This window comes from Spodoptera frugiperda, chromosome 16, assembly GCF_023101765.2.
Source record: "Spodoptera frugiperda isolate SF20-4 chromosome 16, AGI-APGP_CSIRO_Sfru_2.0, whole genome shotgun sequence".
NCBI classification, from domain to species: domain Eukaryota; kingdom Metazoa; phylum Arthropoda; class Insecta; order Lepidoptera; family Noctuidae; genus Spodoptera; species Spodoptera frugiperda.
This window is the reverse complement of record NC_064227.1, coordinates 1269135-1291161: the sequence shown is the minus strand read 5'-3', so window position 1 is coordinate 1291161 and position 22027 is coordinate 1269135. Positions and strand designations below refer to the sequence as shown.

The following is a 22027-nucleotide window of genomic DNA, read 5'->3' as shown; positions in this document are numbered from 1 at the left end:
GGCGGAACGGAGATATTGACAAAAAACCGTTTACAAGCAATGTGTGTTGTACAAACAGGGGAGTTTCGGTAGGTTCCTGTTTCTGATGTTATATGTGTTATGTTATATGTTCCACTGTGTCCTCCGGGCGGTCTTCGCAGTGATGACACCCGGGCGTTTCCTCCCGCCCAATCAAAAACAGGATCCTACCGAAACTCCTGTGTCCGGTAAGCACCTGCGTCAGGCGGTAGGTGAGGACGCCATGGCGCCTCTCTAGCCACTCCTCAAACAGGGGACTTACCTCTGCAATGACAGCGAGCCCAGCCCTCGGTTGCGACAGTCGTTGCTGCACAACACACATTGTTTGTACACGTGGTGGTGCAGATAAATAATACTTTGCGGCGCTCGTACGCCAAAAACTATTGATTTTATGAAAAAGTTATCAATACATAAATTGTAGGATTTTTTTTCTAGTTTAATTTTGTAGATAAATTTTTTTTCGTAAAATGCGTCGGAACGGAGATATTAATAAAAAACCATTTTTAGCCGCCATTTTTTCAATATGGCGGCGCGAGCGGCGGTTGTACGAGGTGGCAAAGTTGAAATTCGAAAAGAGCATACCCAAATCTATAAATTCACCAATTTTCAAAACTCCCGGAAAACTTTCCAGGTAAAACTACCAAATGACTGGACTAATAACATAAAGCATTTTGTTCCTGAAGTGCGTAGGTAGAGGTGTACAAATGTAATGTATCATCCACTTTTCATTTAGTATAGCTTCACTAGAGGACTGACCGACAGACAGACATTTTGAATATTATTGTATTTGTTTTGACGTTCAAAAGTGCTTTCTTTTTTGTGGGAGGGAAAATTATCTAATGACTTCTCTCGCCTTGGGCGAGGCGAGAGGGAGTGTCAGACTCTTATTGACTAAAAACCGACCCTTTCCTACTTCTGCTTTTTGGACTGGAGCCCTAGTAAACCTGCTAGGTAGTCCGCAGCTCCAGATAGGGTATCAGCCCTACTGGGCACCATCTGTGGTGGTCTGATGGCTCTTTGAGGCGCGCGGGGAACGCGACGCGCCATCGTTCAAGAGTGTTTAGCTGGTCTATTTGAAATAAATAATTTTGGCTTTGAATTGGACTATGACATTGTCTTTGCTTTGACTTTGAGTAATATTATGGTTTCATGCAATAGGGATTCAGTCTTTTCCATATACCAGACACAATTCTTTGTCTGAACAGAAAATTGAATAGAAAACCTCTTGCTTGGCAATAGAGGACAATCTTGATTGTTATTCCAATAAAATTCCATGAGGCGGAGGCTATTTAGATAAAAAAATACCGCCCCCGATTTCCTGAAAATGTCATTAATATGACAATCTCGAAACCGGAATCTTTGACCGGGCATCGAACCCAATATGAAGCCACTGACATCATCATCAACATTTAAAACATGACGTACGGATTACCGGTCTTATATTCGGATTTACGGATTATCATTGACGTTCGACTTTTCCGATTTTTCCGAAAATCCGTTTATTAACTGAGAAGTCGGATTTAACGGTCCATTTAACGATAACGGTAACCTTCACATATTATTTGGAGCATACTCAAGATTCCTGAACTAGTGTACGTAGGTACATAATAGTTTTTACAAATAGACTATTTATACAACGTGTAACAAAAAGGGGGTATACATACAGGGGGTTTCTAGATAACATAACAAACGATACGGTAAGGGTTTTTTAAACTCATGTTTTCATGGTACCAAGTTATGAATTTTTCAAATCGCGCCGCCGCGTGGTTCAAAATTAGGTAGACAGGTACTAGGCGATCAGATTGACAGAAGAAATGTTTCGTAATATTAGCGAGTGACCCCTGTAGTGTTGTGACACGTTTGTATGATTTAAAATCAAGAAAAATGCGATTAAGTATTTGGTACAAAATTTTTTTAAATCGTATTTTAAGCTGAAACTTCGTGTAGAGACTCTATTCAACCTGTATTCATCAGGGCTTCTTGATGTATATGGGTATTTTGTTACACGTTGTATATGACTGTCTATCGGTTTGTATAATGACATTGATTGAATATAATCTCTAAGGTTATAACACATACACAAGCGTGTTTCCAGTACGGCGTTGTTTCGAATTCGCGGGCGGCTCGTCATCAGTCCAGTGCTTATTGTCGGCGATCAGTTCTCCTGTATCTCTGTCCTTCTACATCGTGGGTGCATTTATAAACATACAAGTTCATATATGTATGACAGACCCAAAACAATTTGTAGGTCGCACAAAGAGAACTACACGTTGCACGGCAGCTGGTTGCCCGTTGTACACATTTCTGTCTTCCTCTATAGGAAATTATCATCAACATCATCAACATCAGCCTATAAGTGACCACTGCAGACCAAAGGCCTCTTCTCACACGGAGAAGGTTTGAGCATTTAACACTACTCTTGCTCAATGCGTCAAACTTATAATTGGAAATTATTAGGCAAGGTTTGGTCCTCACGATGTTTTCCTTCTCCATTTGTCCTTTAGGAAATTGTTACCAGCTTTTTTAATGGGACAAGCTCGCTACAACCTTCCATACCGCAGCAACTCCTGTAAGACAGGATCTACAGTGGATACAACCATGAAAACACCGGAACACTGAAGTCCGGCGCGTCACAGGGATATGAATGATTGTCTTGGATCCTGCAACGAAATAAATCAGAAGATATTATTAGAGGAGAAGGAAATAATAGTTACTAGCTATAAATGATACTATTATATTTCCAAAAACCTCTGATATTGGGCAAGCGGTGTCTGGCGTACAGAACGAGAGTCTGGCTAAAATTACCGCAGTTGACGTTAAAGCAGACAGGGCTGACTCACGCTGTCTTTGTATCAGAAATCTGGCCGATCTCTGCCCAGATGTTACGTAATTATGTACTTTTGATTATAATTATAACGCCTCGAATCTAAATAAACTAATGACTGGCTGTTGCCCCTGACTTTGTTAAGGATTGAAATAGTTTTTAGTGAAATACTTTACTATTAAACCAAAACTTTGATGCTCAAAAACGTGCTGCTTTGTCGTTTTTTTTTGTAGTTAAAGGTATGGAGTCATTCGCAAGCTCAACTCCTATTTGGCTGAATATTTCTTTCTCATCTTCCCACATTTCTTAATACGTATGAAATCTATACAAAATATAATAATTATTGTCAAATCTTTGCAAAAGTGTACATACTTGTCATTTGTATTTTTTTGCGAGTGAAATAAATGATTTTTCTTTCTTACTTTCTTTCTTATGTGCCAAATATAAATTTTCTGTGACCAAATTTACCTTCTTTATTTTATCAATTAATCGTTAAATGTTCATCTCCAAGTTTAATGACGATGGACTAGTGTATATATTTATATTCGTTCCAATGTTTTCACTTGATCTAGTTTTCAAATGTTGTAGGTGTAAGTATTAGTTGCGATGTAATTTCTTAAGTCTTAACGTACTCCTCGTCTTAACCTACCCCACTGAGGATTAAAAAGCCTAATATATATTATGTAATACAAAAATGATGTTATAGCTAATTACACTGGACACTAATCGCCTTACTTTTTGCTAAGCTCAAACAAAATGAGAACATTGCCAAAAATATGTCATCACAATACATTTGTTCAAATAAACATTTCTCAAGAAATCAACGGAAACTGTGTCAATCTTTGTCATTTCTTTATTTTTGTCTGACATTCACATTATAATATATCCTTAGAAGAAAACATTACTTGGTATATAAATACTCGTAGTTTAGAACATAATGAGTATTAGTGGCGTAATATAGCAGGATATGTTATATTATACACAATATAATATGGTTATGCTTCGCCAGAGTCTATGATTCCTGAAGGGTGTTCTAGGTGTCTTCAAGGCCTCAGTGAATAGGTTGCTTATGGGCAGGCGTGCTCCATCGTAGGCCGCATCATCTCTTACCACCAGGCGAGATATTGGTCAAATATAAAAAATAGTGTTACTCATGCTAGAGTATTTAGTTGGGAAACCGTTTTCTTCTTCAAACCTGCAAAAAACTGCAAATAGCGTTGTTAAGCTGTCCGGGATGTTGCAGTTAAGACTTATTTTTGAATTGAAGCAAAGTTTGCTTTTGGCGACCAGTAAGCCCGTGGCCCACGCGCTGGCTACTTACTGTCGGATTTTTTGTATTGAAATATATACGGCATACGATTTAAACTTGAAATTTAAATAACAAGTTAATTGCTGCTAGTTTCTGTCTCTTTTTAACAAAGTTTTTTTTTCTTGAAGTATTCTTCTAAATAATAATCGTATAGTCTTATGTATGTAAGTATCTTATATTAAAGACATCTCTAAAATATATCATTGTAAAAAAAAAAACACTAACAAACTCGCTCACTTTTCCAATGATACTACTAGATTTAAAACTGTCGTGTGTTCCTCTATTATTTTCTTTAGTTCCCGGATGAGCAGCGTTATTAATAGTTTGAGCTATTAATACAATACCTAGTTTCAATAACGATCTCCTCATAAAATGTTAAGAGTTTTCGTGCCAAATATTCAATTCAATTGTATGGGATCGCGTACAAAAATCATTCAATGTCTTTCAACGTAGGATGTTGCTTTTAATTTTGTAAACGTATTCTGGAATCAGATTTGTGATTTGTTACTTTATTTATATGATTTTTAGGTTTATAATCAGTTTTTTTTTGGGTTTAGTTTAGTTATTAGAAAGCTTCATACACCTAATTTGATAAAGAGACGGTTAAAAGGTTCAGGTTTATTAGTGAGCGCTGCTGTATAGGCTCTGTCAAATGTGTAGTCCTGAGTTCCGTAGTTCACTTTTGCCATATCTTAAAACTCCCGATTGATTTTGATCTCGGTGGCCGGTCTGTCTAACTAGACTAGCCCACTATGCAGGAGATATTATAGAAGACAAGTGTGTGCGCAAATACAGGCGCACTCTCTGTTTCCTCATCCTCTAAACCCGATGGGACGGCAGTCTGACACGGCCGGAGAGAGGTCAGGCGCAGCACGGCACGGCTTTAAGTGCTTTTCGAGGTACGTTGATGAGACACTATCGATCTTCGATTCATCGGGGATTGGGAAGATTGGAAAGGGGGGAATTGGGCCTCCGGTAACCTCACTCACACAACAAAACACAACGCAAGCGTTGTTTCACGTCGGTTTTCTGTGGGGCTGTGGTATCACTCCGGTCGAGCCGGCCCATTCGTGCAATTGTATCCTACACCACCGGCATTTAGTCAAACCTAGTCTTATTTATTCTTTATTTTACCACTCCAATCCAACTTAATATAGGAGATATCCTATCTATTCTCTTTAATCCTACCTTCTAATCTAAAAGCCGGCCGGCATAGCGGAACGCCCTATCGCACAGAATACACAGCAGCTAATCGATAAGTTGTTGAATTTATCTCCCTGATAACATTTATGTTTAACGAAGCTAGGTTCGATTGCTGGGTCAGCATATTGTAAGGTTTCTCGTGTTAACAGAAAATTATATATTTTTATTTTGATGTGGATCTACTGCTGAGCTAAGAGCTAATTTCTATTAATGATAGACAGACTAACTGACAGACTGAATGTAGCACTTTGCACAAACTGACTGAACATCCTGTCTTGTACGTTAAGCGAAACAAATGTTTTGACTTGACAAGAAAAACTGAACAGGATCTCTCTCATCAGTTTTATTGGCTACTGACAAATGTTTATAAGACATTTAAAGTATGTGTTATAACTTTCATGAGACTTACTAAATTAATTATTATGTTTTTTGGCTTACCCACGTAATTATTTGAAGAGGAATTCAACTGGTTTCAAGTCATGCTAAAGGCTCATATTTATGCGCAGCATCACGTCGACTTTCACGCTGTTACTAAGTAAGTAAGCTAAGCTGAAAAATATAATCATTTATTTAGTATATCACACAAAAGTTATAATCAAGCCTACTAATAGTAATTTTTATTAAGTTGCATCTACATAACTCCTACTCAACCACATCTACACACGATTACAGATCAAGCTATACAAAACCAGTTTATCTTGAGCACCCTTTGTACAATGTTTCCACATATTTCACGGTCAGTTTATACTGGTTATATAACGGTTGAAGTGTAACCATACACACAATTACAGATCGAGCAATACAAAACCAGTTTATCTTGAGCTCCCTATGTATCACCTCTCCGTACATTTCACGGTCAGGTTATACTGGTTTATTATGCTTGATGTGTAACATGTATTGTACAAACTAAATTTAGTTCAAATATAAACCGATATTCTAACTATTTCCTTACGAAACACGTGCGTTAGTTAACTGTAACTATAAATATAACAGCTGACCCCGTTACTGTATGCTGTTTATGGTGTTAATATAGCATAACATTGCGCCTTATATGTTTATAGGACGAAGACACCTAGGTAATGTTGTACTTACGTATGGTATTTCCTTTTTTAATACAAGAAATACACTATTCGTCTATTATATAGTATAATCATCATATTATACATAAATATTAAAAAAATTTGGAAACAGCCTTCATTTTTCTAAACTGACTCCATTTTTTTAAGACTGCTCTTTAAAACCTTTCCTAAGTCTAAAAAATACTATACTGAAAACCGCATCAAAATCCATTCAACGAGATAATCACGCACAAACATACATACGTACATACATGTCAAACTGAGAAACTCATTTACTTTAAGTCTGTTAACGCATTTAAACGCCATGGTGGTCACCGGTGACCGACGTTAGCGGAGGATTTGCCTTCATCAGTTTTCTATTGGCAGTCAAAGACTTAAAAAAGAAAATAAATTACGCAAAAATATTTATGAAAAAGTCAGTTTATGTAATTGCCAGAAAGATAAGTAAGTACACTACAAAAGTTAAACTGTGAAACCCTACAGGTTAAAACGTTAGGTTTAACTTTAACAGCTGACCTTCAGCCAGCTTAACTAGGTAAACCAATTAGTTAAATGTTTTGGTAGCTTAACCTAACCTGTGTGTAATAAAAACACTTCTGCGGTTAGTTAAAGTACAATGACCCTGGCTGACCTGGACATATTAATTAATTTTTAAACTGACATGGTCAATAACACTATCATTAGAACTTGAGACGGGATATTTACCATGTTTATTCTTGTCTATGAGTTGCTGATATTTCTTGTCATGTTCATCCGTGATCATTGCGCTTGTAACAGTGCCGAAATATCGGAAATTCATCTGTTCGGGCTTTTTTATAGCGCAGGGTGGTAAACGAGCAAATAGATAACCAGATTGTAAGCAACAGGCGTCATCTATGAACGGGTGTCCATACCAGTCTCCAACACCAGAGGAATTAGAAGTACTTTATTGTCCTTGTAAGGATCTTTTGGGGTTGAGGCTTTGAAGATTTTATTCTAAGGATGATGGGGGAAAGAGGATTGGACCCCTGATAACTTCACTAACACGATTAAATACAATTTAATCGTTGTCATACGCCAGTTTTCATAATGGGACACGATCTTCTCACCATCAGTAGTCCTCAAATCCCAAATCCTTGAAGGCCCAACATCGCATTTGAATCTCTCATCTCTCCCGTCACTCTCATCACTTATCTCTGTTGTTGCGGGTACCCAGTGCGATACCAATTGCTTACCATCAGGTACTCCTCTGGCTTCTATACCATAAAAATACTAGTGTAAAATCTACTAAAAGGCACTTTCGTTTAGCCCTTTGAGTTATTATTATGTGCCAATACTCGAGATATGTAACACATCTATAATTAGTACGCATGTGCTCCACAATGAGGCACGTGCAGTAATTAGATAATAATAGCTGGCTTGCTGGCCACGTGCGCTGAGGTTGGGAAATGGATGGGTATCCGGCGGGAAGTGGAACACTGTTTGTGGTTACTTTTTATGTGAATGAAGTTTTAGTTAGTGATGCATCGTGATATTACTGATATTGTAAATGTGAATGTTTGTGTGTTTGTGTGTATGTTTGTTACTCAATCACGTCAAAATGGCTGAAGGGATCGGGATGAAATTTGGAACTGAAAAAAAATTAACAAACTTTTAGGTGTGGGAGAACCATGCTTCGGCACGAATGGGCTGGCTTGACCGGAGTGATACAAAACAACGCAATCGTTGTGTTTCGATGAGTGAGTGAGGTTACCGGAGGCTTAATTGCCCCCTTCCCAATCTTCCCAATCCGCGATTCCCCAACAACCCTTGAATTTGCTCCTAAGCCCTAAAAGGCCAGCAACGCACTTGTAACGCCTCTAGTGTTTCGGGTGTCCATAGGCGGCGACGATTGCTTACCATCAGGTGATCCGTCTGCTCTACTAGCTTATACCATAAAAAAAACAAAATAAGCTTCATAACAATATCGAACTTGTTTACCAAAGGGTTACACTCACCGTCTGAACATGTGGCGTCACCAAGTGTTCTGTTTACCCCGCGATGATGAATCACTCTGATGATAGATCTCATAAATATATATTTGTATTTACGCAAGCAGGAACACAAGAAAATATTAGCATAGGTACTGAAATAAAATCTCAGAGTCGGTGAGTTGGTTATACTGTTTTTAGATTTTGATTGGTTGAAGATAGACAGACCATTGGTTGAAAAGAGATTTTTTATTTATTTTAAAAAATGTTGCCCCACACTAGGATTTTCTCCTGTGTCGTGCGTTTACAAACATACAAGTTCACATGCACATGACACTCAGACCCGAAACAACAATTTGTGGATCACACAAAGAGTTACTCCGTGCGGGAATCGAACTCGCTACACGTTGCACGGCAGTCAGTTGCCCAGCCACCGCGCCAACCGTGCAGTCTTAGTAAGATAGAGTAGAGAGATTCTCATTTTTGTTTTCCGTTGTAAATAAAATTTAAATTAGACTAGAGACCCACCCCAGCTTCGCATGGGTGCAATGGTGATATAATGCATGTGTTGTACATAAAAACCTTTCTCCTTGATCACTTTATCTATTAGAAAAACTGCATCAAATCCGTTACGTGCGTAGTTTTAAATAAATATTTAAGCATATAAAGGGACATAGGGACAGAGAAAGCGACTTTGTTTTATACTATGTGGGGATTAGATTTTCTTTAATTTAAATAATAGCACATAGGATTATATTTGTGCTACTGTTTTAAGTGCTTCTTGTTCGCAAGAGGCTCGCCACCTCTATTTGATTACAACTATATTTGTCTGTCTATTCTTTTTCGAAATTACTGATAACTGACGATTGTGATTTCGTCTAAAAACCACTCTACTAGCTTTATACTGTACAGTGTACAATATTTTATATATTTTATATACTGCATTACTATCAATATTGTTAGCAGTATACGAGTTGGACGTTCCCAATAAAATGTCCAATTCATACCCTATGAACTTTCCACCATATGGACGAATCCTAATCCTTGCCTAGGAATAGCCGAATCATGCTGAGACTTAATGAAAATTCCTGATAATAAGACTTGGGTGTCCCATACAAATGAGGATAGAATTGGATGAAGTTATGGGTCATCTTAAGATATTAATTTTGTGTAGTTTCTTAGTAGCATGTGTTACTTAGATGTAGTTTTTATTAATACTTACATTTTTGGTAAATTATAGATGCCTTGCGAAAGAGATAATAATGATCATAGTTAATAACACATTTATTTGTAACGTCGCTTCGCACATAATATGTACATATTTATGTTTGATTTTTGACTCTAAGCTAACCCTTTATTACATGGGACTTATACAAATGGTGAAAAGTGGGTGTACATGGTATTGTGGCATTACGTGCCGTAATGTGTACGTCTACCTACCTCTTCGGGGATAAAATGCGTGACGTTTTGGCTCTAAGTTCACCTAGGACAAACCTAAGACTACAAAGGGACACAACTTACTAAAATTGGTATTCAATTAATTAATATTTGAACCTCTATCTTTCGCTTTGAGTAATAAAACGAACAATTTTACATTTGTTCCTGAAAAATGAAATTTACTAACATAAAATCTTTAATTCACTTTACCATTAATAAGAAATTGAAAAGTCTTGTATAAAAAGCTTATTTTCTATAAAATAAATGTTCATTCTGTCTAGACGCAGGCAGTAATGTACTGATTGACAAGCTTTACTCGTTCGCCGCGGGAGGCAATGGTGTACCACAGGGCGCCATATTGGGTCCTTCCTCGCAATCAGATAATGGATTTTATACATATACTCTAGATGTGTAGAAAAATCTTAGGGACGCAATTTTATGTGTTTTTAATGGCCGTTTTCAGCAACCGTTTAAGTGTGGGAGAGCCATGCTTCGGCACGAATGGGTCGGTTTGACCGGGGTGATACCACGGCCTCACAGAAAAACGGGGTGAAATAGCGCTAGCGTTGTGATTCGTTGTGTGAGTGAGGTTCTGGAGGCCCATTTACCCCCTTCTCGATTTTACCAATCCCTCAACACTCCTTAAATTCATAACCATCAAAACGCAGTTCTAACGCCTCTAGTGTTTCAGGTATGGGTGGCAGCGATTGTTTAAACTTTAAATTAAACCATCCCTTAACTAAAAGTTATTCAACGCGATGTAGCACATAAACCAACCGCTTATTTATGATTTTAGGTGTCACATAAGGATTACTTTGGGAAATTCAAATACATGTACTTATTGTTATATTGTTTTTTTACATATTAAACAATAGATGATAATTAATCTGATACTCGATTAGTTTCAACCACATCAGTTTTCATGAGTCTACGGTACTATTTTCTCAAATACTACGTCTAATTGGCAATACGAGTAGCCTAGACAATATCATTATAGGATAGTATTCCTAACTAGATGCTAGAAAATGGTGCTTTAAATACCCAATTAATTTTTTTAATTAGTAGTACTAGTAACTAGATGACCTGGTTTTAGTTTCTTGGTAGTTAAGCTTTTATTTATTGAACGAAATAGTACGGTTTTGTTTTTATAATAGTGTCGTTATTTTACTTGACTGCCTCGTTGGTCGAGTGGTTGCAAGTGCTGAACAAAGGGTTCGATTCCCGGGTCGGGCAAAGTATTGCTGGGCTTTTTTCGGATTTTTCGAAAACTTCTCCAGTGTCCAGTATATGACAATAGGCTCACTCCCTATTACATGGGACTTATAACACAAATGGTGAAAAGTGGGTGTACATTGTATAGCGGGATAAAAGGCGTGACGTTGTGTGTGTGTGTTATTTTACTTTAAGCATGTCATTGTTTTTTAATATTAGTGATTGTTCTTTGTTATGAGGCCTAAGCTACATGTGTGGTATCAGATTTGATGTAGGGGGGATAAGCAGAAGATATGTCGTGGTGACATGAAGCGACGATACGTCGTCTGCTGCCTTATATCGTCCGCTTCCAACTTTTTCCTTAAATCTATCATAGGACACTAAAGCAAATGCATAATACACATACGCATACACTTGTACATTTGACGTATTTGGCAAGTTTACGTTGAAATTGGCTGCAATAACCGAAATCACTGATCCGAGCCATTACCACTATCAAAATGTATACATCGGGAAATACACACATCCACACAGTTTCCTCAACTAAAATCTGGCAGGCAGATAACCTTCACACATACCACGGAAGTATCTAAATTATATAACTTTCAATTTTAAACAAAATATCTTCACAATTTTGAAGACCGCGAATAAAAATGACGGATGGCCTATCAGCAATTAAATTTAAATTCTGTGGCTATGTGCCAAGAGTTGAAATTCAAATAAGTATTAGTTAAGAGTTAGCATCGTTCATCGTTCGATGGGTAGTGAGTTATATTAATCGGTTTGTTCGTTTGTACGTTGTAATTTATGTTTGTTTGTGAAGATTTATAAGTGTAAGAAGATTTTAAGTAACATATGGGTTTATATAGGTTTTAAAGTAGTATTTCGGTCAGAAGTCAGAGCAATAGAAACCGAATCGAATAAAAGATAATAACTTACAAAATGTCGGAGAGCCATGATTCGGCACGAATGGGCCGGCTCGACCGGAGTGATACCACGGCCTCACAGCAAACCGACGTGAAACAACGCTTGCGTTGTGTTTCGTTGTGTGTGTGAGGTTAGCTGAGGCCCAATGACCCCAATCTTTCCAATCCTCAATTCTCCAACAACCTCAAATTCCTAACCCCCAAAAGGTCAGTAATGCACTTGTAACGTTTCTTGTGTTACGGGTATATACGGGCGGCGGCGATTGCTTACCATCAGGAGATCCGTTAGCTTGTTTACCGACTTATGAAAATAAAAAAAAAACAATTATGAAAATATTGTCAATTTTCTTAAATAGTTTTACGAGGGTAAAACGTTTATCAGAAAAAAATTTTAGATGGATAAGACACGCGACGTTCCTTCACTTAATGAAAGTACTGTCTAATTGGTTTAGTGTTGACTACTGCGGTGACACACAATATGATAAGTTCACGTGGGAAAGTCGAGCTTTGGTACGTATAGACCACGTCGATCGGCCTCGGCGACGGCTTCAAAGGACACTGATTTAAGACAAATGTTTCCATTTGCGGCACCGATGCTTTACCATCAGGTGATCCGTCTCCAGGAGCTGCGGACGAACTAGTGGGTCACTAGGGCTCCAGCTCCTAAGGAAGAGTAGGAACAGGGGTGGTTTTAAGTCAATAATCGCTGTACGCAGACTAATTCAATGGTAGCTTAACCCAGTCCTTAGCAATTGTTTTCAATGCAAAATCGTTATTAAGGAATAGTTTAAGATATTTATTAAATGTCTGTGTGTGAGTGTGGTAGTAAGACTCTGATATTCCCTCCCGCCTCACCAATCATTTTAACCAGAAGGCAATGGATGCTTTTCTTCCCTGAAAAAGAGTGATCAATCTGCTCGTTCACCGTTCTTTGCCATAATATACAATTGCTACATGAACTTAGATGGACGATTTCCATAATTTTTCCACCACATCTAAAATCCTCCACCTTTTATGAGCAATGAAATTGTATTTTGGTACATTTTTATATCGTCGCGTATTTAATTGATCGTGATTGGCTCGATGTATTAATGGCCCCATAACATCACCCTGTGGAAACCTTAAGATTTTTTTTTCTGATTTGTTATCGTATGGTTGGCAATCGGCACCGCTCATGCATACCTGAATACAAGTAGCATCGGGAGTTAAAAGTGTCTTGATCTTTTAACAATTAGGGATTTGAAATAGGGACTCACGGGGTTGAGGAAGTCTTACAAACATACACATTTTTATTAGTAAAGTAGCATTAGCTCTGCCTATAACGTAACCAACCCGCATTGAGCAAGCGTGGTGATTAGTGCTCAAACCTTTTCCGTGTGAGAAGAGGCCTTTGGTCAGCAGTGGCCATTTTTAGGCTGATTATGTGTGTGCGTGCTACAACGTTATGACAATGAGGACGATGCGAGCTCATGATTTATTAATACAGCAAATACGCCGAAAGTTTTGTTATTCCACATGGTAGACGTTGACGAAATATTATGACGAGCTGTGACGTCAGAGGGCGTGCCTACATCTTTATACCAGTGTAGGTTCCTATGTTCCACACCCCTTTATAGAATTCATTTGTTTAACTATATGGGGTCTACACATGCGAGGCGATTTTTGAAGTATTAGGTTTAGGCGGCCTTAGCCTATTTATAATTGAAAGGGGAAATAGTAATGTTGCTTTAGAAGCTGTTATGGAAGCCATACTTTTTATTATCACGCCTCTTACCACAAGTATCCGACGAGTTGATCTAGATCTAATGTGTCATGATCTAAATGTTTAATTTACAAGCTAAAAGTGCTCTCTTAGTCTCGAGCTTTTTATACTGCGATCTTCAACCTACTTACCAAGCGTGTAATATAGAAAACCTTCTTACTATCAATGGCTGATTGAATAACAATTATTTTATTAATATGACTACTGAGAGGAATAATTACCCCCTTCCCAATTCTCTCAACCCTTGATACTCCACCAATCCTTAAATCCACAACCCCCAAAAGGCCGGCAACACATTTGTAACGCCTCTGGTGTTTCAAGTGTCCATGTGCGGCGGCGATTGCTTATCACCAGGCGATCCGATCTGCTCGTTTACCGGCTTATACAAAAAAAGCAATACAGTCTACAATATCACATCATCCACATCTTCTCAAGTCCTATTCATCGAAGCATTCAGTGTTCAGCGTCCACCCACTCTGCACCCGAAGATATTATCGAAACATCTCAGCTTTATAGACTACACTGCGTTAACGACACAGAATGTCGTAAACTACACGTTATGAGTCCGCGAGGTGTATTTCAAAGTTATGAATCATTTTTGTGTCTTTTGTTTTTGCTATTTTAATGGAGTGTGGAGCATCTCTGTTTTTTTCAAGGCGAATGATAAAATGTTTGTTTTGGGCGTCTTTATGTCGATCAAAAATTTACAACTATTAGGAAGATACATAGTTCCTATAGGCATTTAATCCAGAGCTGCGGACTGCCTAGCGGGTTACCGGGGCTCCGGTTTAAAGCAGGAATAGGAACGGGGTGGTTTTTAGTCACTAAGAGACTTTCTCGCCCAATTCGGGAGAAGTCATGGGATGATTTTCACCCTTCAAAAAAGGAGGCATTTAATTGTGATTGTGGTTGTTAGTCGAAATTGTGAATAGAAACAAATGGTATGATGAATGCAATGCAGTAGTAGATCTGATGATATGTTATGGTTTTAATTTTATTTAACCTTCTTTCTAGCTAGCAGAAAAACTGAGACGAAAATTTTAAGAGATCAATTACAAAATGTATTTAAATGAGAATTAGACTTTCTTATTCTGCTCCGGTCTTCTGGTCTTGAAACTTAAGGTCAAAAACTCGATAACTCTAACACATACACGGAAGACAATCTTCAATATTTCACCTTTTTATTTGTTTGTTTATTCACACTTCTGTATACAACGTGTAACAAAATACCTATATACAAGCCCTGATGAATACAGGGTTGAATAGAATCTCTACACGAAGTTTCAGCTCAAAATACGTTTTAAAAAAAATTAGTACCAAATACTTGGTATCGCATGGTTCTTGGTTTCAAATCATACAAACGTGTCACAACACTATAGGGGTCGCTTGCTAATATTACGAAACATTTCTTCTGTCAATCTGATCGCCTAGTACCTGTCTACCTAATTTTGATTCGCGCGGCGGCGCGATTGAAAAAATTCATAACTTGGTTCCATGAAAACATGAGTTTAAAAAACCCTTCCCGTATCGTTTGTTATGTTATCTAGAAACCGTGCACTTGATATGTATACCCCCTTTTTGTTACACGTTGTATAACAAACAATGACGATAACATACCTTCTTGCTTCCAGGTTAAAATGGCAGACCAGCCCCAAACGACGGGGGCCACCACTCCTGGGGCTGACAGCGTGGTGGACCCCACATTAGCCACCACCACCCCGGCCCCCAGAAAGCAAGCGAGGCCGCGGGGCAAGCCGCAACCAGAGAAACCGAAGCGAAGTTTATTCTGTTTAGGACTTAAGAATCCCTTGAGGAAACTGTGTTATGATATAGTGGAATGGAAGTATCCTTTTTGAAGAGTTTAATGGTTTAATCATTGTGTCTGTGAGTTACAAAACGGATAAGTTAATAGTGTATTTGTATAGGCAATGTTAATAGTTAAATCTATGACTCTATGGTTAGTATGGACTGACCGTGAGTTCAAAAACAAATATCTATTCCTAAGAATCTAAATAACATACCAAATTCAAAAACGTTTTCCAAAACATAAAGTACTCAACTTGTCAGAATTCAGAGGAATATAAGAATTGGTTTATCAAATTAAGTTCAATTAATAGATATTGATCATTTTTCCCTTGTCCTTGTCTTCAAGTCCCAAGTGAACAGGTTGCTCATAGGTAGGCGTGCTCCATCGTCGAACACATCATGGCTTACCACCAGGCGAGCTGTTGGCCAAACGCCATTCTATTTAACACATTGACCGCCGTGGTGGTCACCGGCGACTGACGTTAGCGGATTTGCCTTCAACAGTTTTCTATTGCCACTCAAAGACATAAGTATAAAAAAAATTGTCCTCTCAAAAATTTCATTTAGGCGTAACACGCAAAATATCAAATACCCACAATTCTATCCTCTTTTTCAAGGCAAACGGGCGTGATGTAAATGTATTTCGGTAATTAAAAGAGTAACGATCCAAGAAAGCCATGATTAAACTGTAAAAATTCGTCAGTTTATTGTTTGTTTACGTTCTGTCTATCTACACTGTGTAGATGGCGCTGTTATCGATAATTTCATAGTGGAGTTTGTTGGTGCAGATTTGGTTCGTATTTGTTTGTTTACTACAAATCACGGTTGCGTTTATGTTATAATGATATTGTTTTGATAATTGATGATAATTGATCGTCGCAATGTCATGCCTTTTATCCCCTGAAGGGTTAGGCAGATGTGCTTATTACGGCACGTAATGCCCTACATAACGTACAACTTTTCACCATTGGGGTATGTGTTCCATGTAATAGTGGGTGAGCCTATTGCCATATACTGGGCACAATTCCATGAAGCTCCGTGCATTTTCGAAAAACCGAAAAGGCCCAGCAATTATAGATGACTTTTTTATACCAGGGCGGGTCAATAATCCCGTGACTTTTTTTATTTCTTGTTATTTAATTAAAAAGGCAACACTGCTCCTGTCAACAGGCATCTATCAGTTGACTTCTGGCAAAATTTGAAGAAGCTGCGGCTTGAGGTTTGTCTTTGAGAGCCATTGATTGAGCAGACTACCGCGTAATTTAAAGAAAATGGAAAGAAGTGATTTTCGTGTGCTCATTAAGCATTATTTTTTGAGAAAAAAAAACCATTACGCAAACCAAGGCTAAGCTTGATAAATATTACGGGGACTCTGGACCATCAATTTCAATGGTAAAAAAGTGGTTCACAGTATTTCGTTGTGGCCTAAGGAGCACGGAAGATGCTGAACGTTCTGGACGCCCAATTGACGTCTCTACACCCGAAATCATTGAAAAAATCCATAATATGGTGTTGGCCGATCGGAGATTGAAAGTGAGAGAGATTGTGGAAGCCATAGGCATCTCATATGGCTCAGTGGTTACAATTTTAAATGACTGGCTGGAAATGGCTATGAGAAAGCATTCCGCAAGATGGGTGCCGCGATTGCTCGCAATCGACTACAAACGCAAACGTGTGACAACTTCGCAAGCGTGTTTGGCGTTGTTCAACCGTAATATGGACGAGTTTTTGCATCGTTTCATAACCGTGGACGAAACATGGTTCCACTACAACACACCACCACCCAAAACAGAGGCTTTCTCGGGGTGAATCGGCCCCAAAGAAGGCCAAGGTGGGTTTGTCAGCCAATAAAGTCATGGCGATCGTTTTTTGGGATGCACGCGGCATTATCCATGTGGACTACCTTCAAAAGGGTAAAACAATAAATGGTGAATATTTTGACAACTTATTGGGTCAATTTAATGTGAGTTTAAAAAAAAACGACCGCATTTGACCAAGAAGAAAGTTTTTTTTCACAGGACAATGCAAGGGTGCACACTTGTGCAGTTTCACTGTCGAAAATTCAAGAATTGGGCTACGAATTGCTACCTCATCCACCCTATTCTCCGGATTTAGTCCCAAATGACTATTTCCTGTTCCCAAACTTAAAGAAGTGGCTTGGTGGAAAGAAATTTGAGTCCAAATATGAAATCATTTCACAAACTAATGCTCATTTTGATGACTTTGAGAAATCATATTTTTGGAAGGGATAAAAAAATAGGAGAATCTTTGGACAGAGTGTGTGGATCTCTAACCTACTCTAGGTTGAAAAATAAAATTAAAAAATATCCGAAATCCTGTATTTTATTCAAAAAGTCACGGACTTATTGACCCGCCCTCGTATCTATGCCAGCAATACTTTGCCTGACTTGATCTGACTGACTGACCGCACTTGCGACCACTCGACCAACGATGTAGCAATAATTGATTGCTATGGTAAAGGGCATGATATTTGTATTTATATTTATATTGTATTTGTATTTGGTAAAGGGCTTAGGGACCCTCATGATGCAAGTTGTTTCCAACAAGACGATCTGTAACGCTTTGGTGTCCGTGGACATCTTGGCTGGCATGATGATGATGATAATATTTTTTAAGTTAAGTTGACGTCCAAAATATATTTCCTTAACTCATTATATCAGACCATTTGAATATATGATATTGACAACGATTTTTGCAAACTGCATAGCTTTAGCGGTGTTCACGCCCTATCCGTCCAGTGACACTAATAATACTAATCAAATATTGGTGAGTATCTACCTGTCTACTTACTTTTATAATTTTCATAGCGTAATTTTATGTAGCTAAATACAGTAGCAATAATGTCAGGCCTCTATCCCTGAAGGGGTAAGCAGAGGTGTACATAACGGCACGTAATGCCACTGTACAATGTGTACCCACTTTCCACCATTTGTTTTATAAGTCTCATGTAATAGGGTGAGCCTGTCGCCATATACCAGACTCCGTGCTACTACTGAGAAATTTCTGAAAATATCGAAAAACAACCCATTAATATATCAGACTTTTACTGATTAAAAAGAACCCCGTTTCTACTCCTGTCACAAGCTGGAGCTCCGGCAACTCGTTACATTGTCTGCAGCTGAATATGCATTTATGCCTTCTTTTTTTAATTATATATTTTGTTGGTTTTCAGGAAAAAGTAGAATGGATATTTATGGTAATATTTACGGGAGAATGTATAATGAAGATTATAGCGTACGGCTTCCTGTTCCACCCTGGAGCGTATCTTCGGAACACGTGGAACAGTTTGGATTTTACTATAGTTACTATTGGGTGAGTATTCTAATTATATTTATTGGCTATAATAATGAAAATTTGATGTTGAATAAAAATATAGAAAGAGTGATAGGCAGAAGACACAGAGTGATACCAAAAAGGGCAGAAAATGGCTAATCTGATGCTTAAGCAATCGGTGCCACTCATAGACACCCGCAATACAAGTGCATTGCCGGTCTTCGGTAAGGTAGTAAGGAGCTTGCGTTGTTTGACGCAGGCCGGTTTTCTATAAGGCTTTAGTATCTGGCATGGTATATATTAGTTAGAATTTAGCCTTTAAAAATACTAAAATCTAGTCAACAACAATCCAGTTACAAAATTCTCAATTTATAACTACATATTGAACAGACGTAAAACACTTTTCATAGTTTACCATAGTGGATTAAATTTAGTGTTTGCCAAAAGATTAATATTTTTTTCTATGTTTTCAGTATAGCGAGTATGATTCTACAATATATTTCGAGAGACTCCTTCGACGTGAAGGCTTTGAGAGCCTTCAGAGTGTTGAGACCTCTGCGATTGGTTTCTGGAGTGCCAAGTAAGTATCTATGGATCAAGTAGTCTAGAATTGTGAATAAAGTAATCTTATCGTCGTATCGTCACGCCTTTTATCCCTGAAAGGGTAGACAGAGCTGCACATTATGACACGAAATGCCTCTATACAATGTACACCCACTTTTCACCATTTGTGTTATAAGTCCCATGTAATAAGGGGTGAGGCTATTGTCATATACTGGGCGCAATTCCAGACTCCGTGCTACTACTGAGAAATTCGATAAAAAACCCAGTTTAATCGAACCCAAGACCCTTTGCCCGGCATTCAAAGTAATCTTTGATTGTTTAACAGATTCATTGTATGGAATGGAAGTAAATCCCCCTTAAATAACAAACCAAAAACAAGTTAAGTCTTTGACTGCCAATAGAAATCTGTTGAAGGCAAATCCTCCGCTAACGTCGGTCACCGGTGACCACCACGGCGTTCAATGTGTTAATTTTGCTCATTTTCTTTTCCAGGTTTACAAATTGTGTTAAACTCCATCTTGAAGGCTATGGTGCCATTGTTCCACATAGCTTTCTTGGTGCTCTTCGTGATCATCATCTACGCCATCATCGGCTTGGAGCTGTTCTCTGGGATCCTGCACGAGACGTGCTTCCTAAACGGAACGAAAGGCAAGTCCTATGGCAATAAATTGATTAGTTTGATAGTTGGCTTATCCTTTTTCGTCATTTTCTTGACTTACAATAAGACCTGGACTAGATAGATAAGCAAGTGTAGGAAAGCCATGCTTCGGCACAAATGGGCCGGCTCGACCGGAGTGATACCACGGCCTCACCGAAGACCGACGTGAAACAACTTGCGTTGTGTTTCGTTGTGTGAGTGAGGTTACCGGAGACCCAATTCTCCCCTTCCCAATCCCCGATTCCCCAACAACCCTTAAATTCCTAACCCCTAAAAGGCCGGCATCACCCCTGGTGTTTTAAGTGTCCATGGGCGGTGGCGATTGCTTACCATCAGGTGATACGTCTGCTCATTTACGCCCTTCATAATATTGAAATTTCTTCACCAGGCTTGTCTTAATATTCTGTAAAGCTAAGACCATCATTTTAATGTGTCCTTAACTAATATTTTGCCGTTATCAGAAAAGAAAGAAAAAAAACAAATTACATAAACTTTTCTTCTTCCAGATGAAATAATAGACGACCCAAGTCCTTGTAATAGTGAACCGGGAGATTTCGGCTACAAATGTCCTCCCAACTACGAGTGCAGAGGAGATTGGGAGGGAATCAACTATGGCATCACCAACTTCGACAACATTGGCTACGCCATGCTCACTGTCTTCCAATGCATCACTCTTGAGGGATGGACTGATATTATGTATGCTGTAAGTACTTTCTCTTTTTGTCTTCGTTTAAAGTAAACTCAAACTCAAACTCAAAATATTTATTTGCACGTTAAGGTAGGTATTACATACAGGTCTTAATTTAAATGTTAAGTACATCTTAACTGCCTTTTTCAGGCGTTGCAAATTTGAGGGCTAACTTATCCTAGATTGCATTTACTTAACCTAGGACTTAATATAAACTTAATAGTAGTGTTAATTTCTTATGTGTATATATTGTAGTATATTATGTAGTGAGCATGTATATATAGTAGTATGTAGGTATATCTGATATGTAGTGAGTATATATATATATATATATATATATAGTAGTATGTAAATCTTATAATATGTTATGTGGGTTAGTGTAAAATAGGTAGTATTTATTTATAATTATAGGTGTAAGCGGTTATGTATGGGTGTATTAGATTATTATATTGGCATTTAATTTTGGCATTTAATTTAGTTGTTCTGTTTTTCTTCGAAGAATTCTTTTATAGAGTAGAAGCATTTTTGTATCAGGATTTTTTTTTATTTTCTGGTAAATATTGTTTCTTTTGTTTCATTTTGTAGATCTTTCGGTAATCTATTAAATATCTTGACTGCCATGTAGTAGGGACTTTGGTTGAGCATTTTAATTCTGGATGGTGGTAGGTACAGTCTGTTTTTATGTCGGGTATTTACATTGTGGGTGTCTTCTACTTTTGTGAAACTATTTTTGTTTTTAAATACAAACTTACATATGTCATAGATATATATGGATGGAAGTGTTAGCAGATTGTATTTGATGAAATAGGGCCTGCAGCTATCTTGGTTATTTATATGGGCTATGATTCGTACGCATTTTTTTTGTAATATAAATAGGTCGTGAATATTTACACTATCTCCCCATAACATAATGCCATATCTCAACCAGGAGTACGCATATGCGAAGTAAGCTGATAGTGCTGTTTCAACATTAGTACTGCATTTAATTTGGAAAAGAGCGTATGTAAATTTGGATAGTTTTGATTTTATATGTTCTATGTGGGTTTTCCAATTTATATGGGTGTCTATGTTTATGCCGAGTAGGTTAAATGTGGCTACGTTTTGCAGTGTTGTATTTCTAAATGAAGTGTTTATTGTAAGGGGAGGGGTTTTGTAAGATTTGAATTGTATTGTTTTTGTTTTTGTGTAATTTATCTCTAAGTTGATCATCAAGCCATTGTGTTCTAATTTGTCATATACCTACCTACCTAGTACCTACTATATGAGAATTATTTCCCTAAGACATAAAGCTAGGATAC

The 22027-nt window shown here is 37.9% G+C and overlaps 1 protein-coding gene and 1 long non-coding RNA gene across 10 annotated transcripts in view; one reads left to right on the top strand and one right to left on the bottom strand.

Annotated features, from left to right (window-relative positions):
- The window catches only part of LOC118280604 (muscle calcium channel subunit alpha-1), a 60490-nt gene that overhangs the window by 12417 nt on the left and 26046 nt on the right, over positions 1 to 22027 (top strand). For all 9 annotated transcript variants that reach the window (XR_007706115.1, XR_007706116.1, XR_007706117.1 and 6 more), the window contains exons 2-7: positions 15351 to 15562; positions 18207 to 18312; positions 18719 to 18858; positions 19293 to 19399; positions 19876 to 20031; positions 20548 to 20744. Coding sequence is in view for 6 of the 9 variants with exons in the window: in XM_050699427.1 (XP_050555384.1) it covers positions 15357 to 15562; positions 18207 to 18312; positions 18719 to 18858; positions 19293 to 19399; positions 19876 to 20031; positions 20548 to 20744 (912 nt within the window). In the remaining 3 variants the exon portion in view is untranslated. The remainder of the gene's footprint in view (positions 1 to 15350; positions 15563 to 18206; positions 18313 to 18718; positions 18859 to 19292; positions 19400 to 19875; positions 20032 to 20547; positions 20745 to 22027) is intronic.
- The window catches only part of LOC126911585 (uncharacterized), a 297716-nt gene that overhangs the window by 273212 nt on the left and 2477 nt on the right, over positions 1 to 22027 (bottom strand). The gene's annotated exons all lie outside the window — the stretch shown is intronic.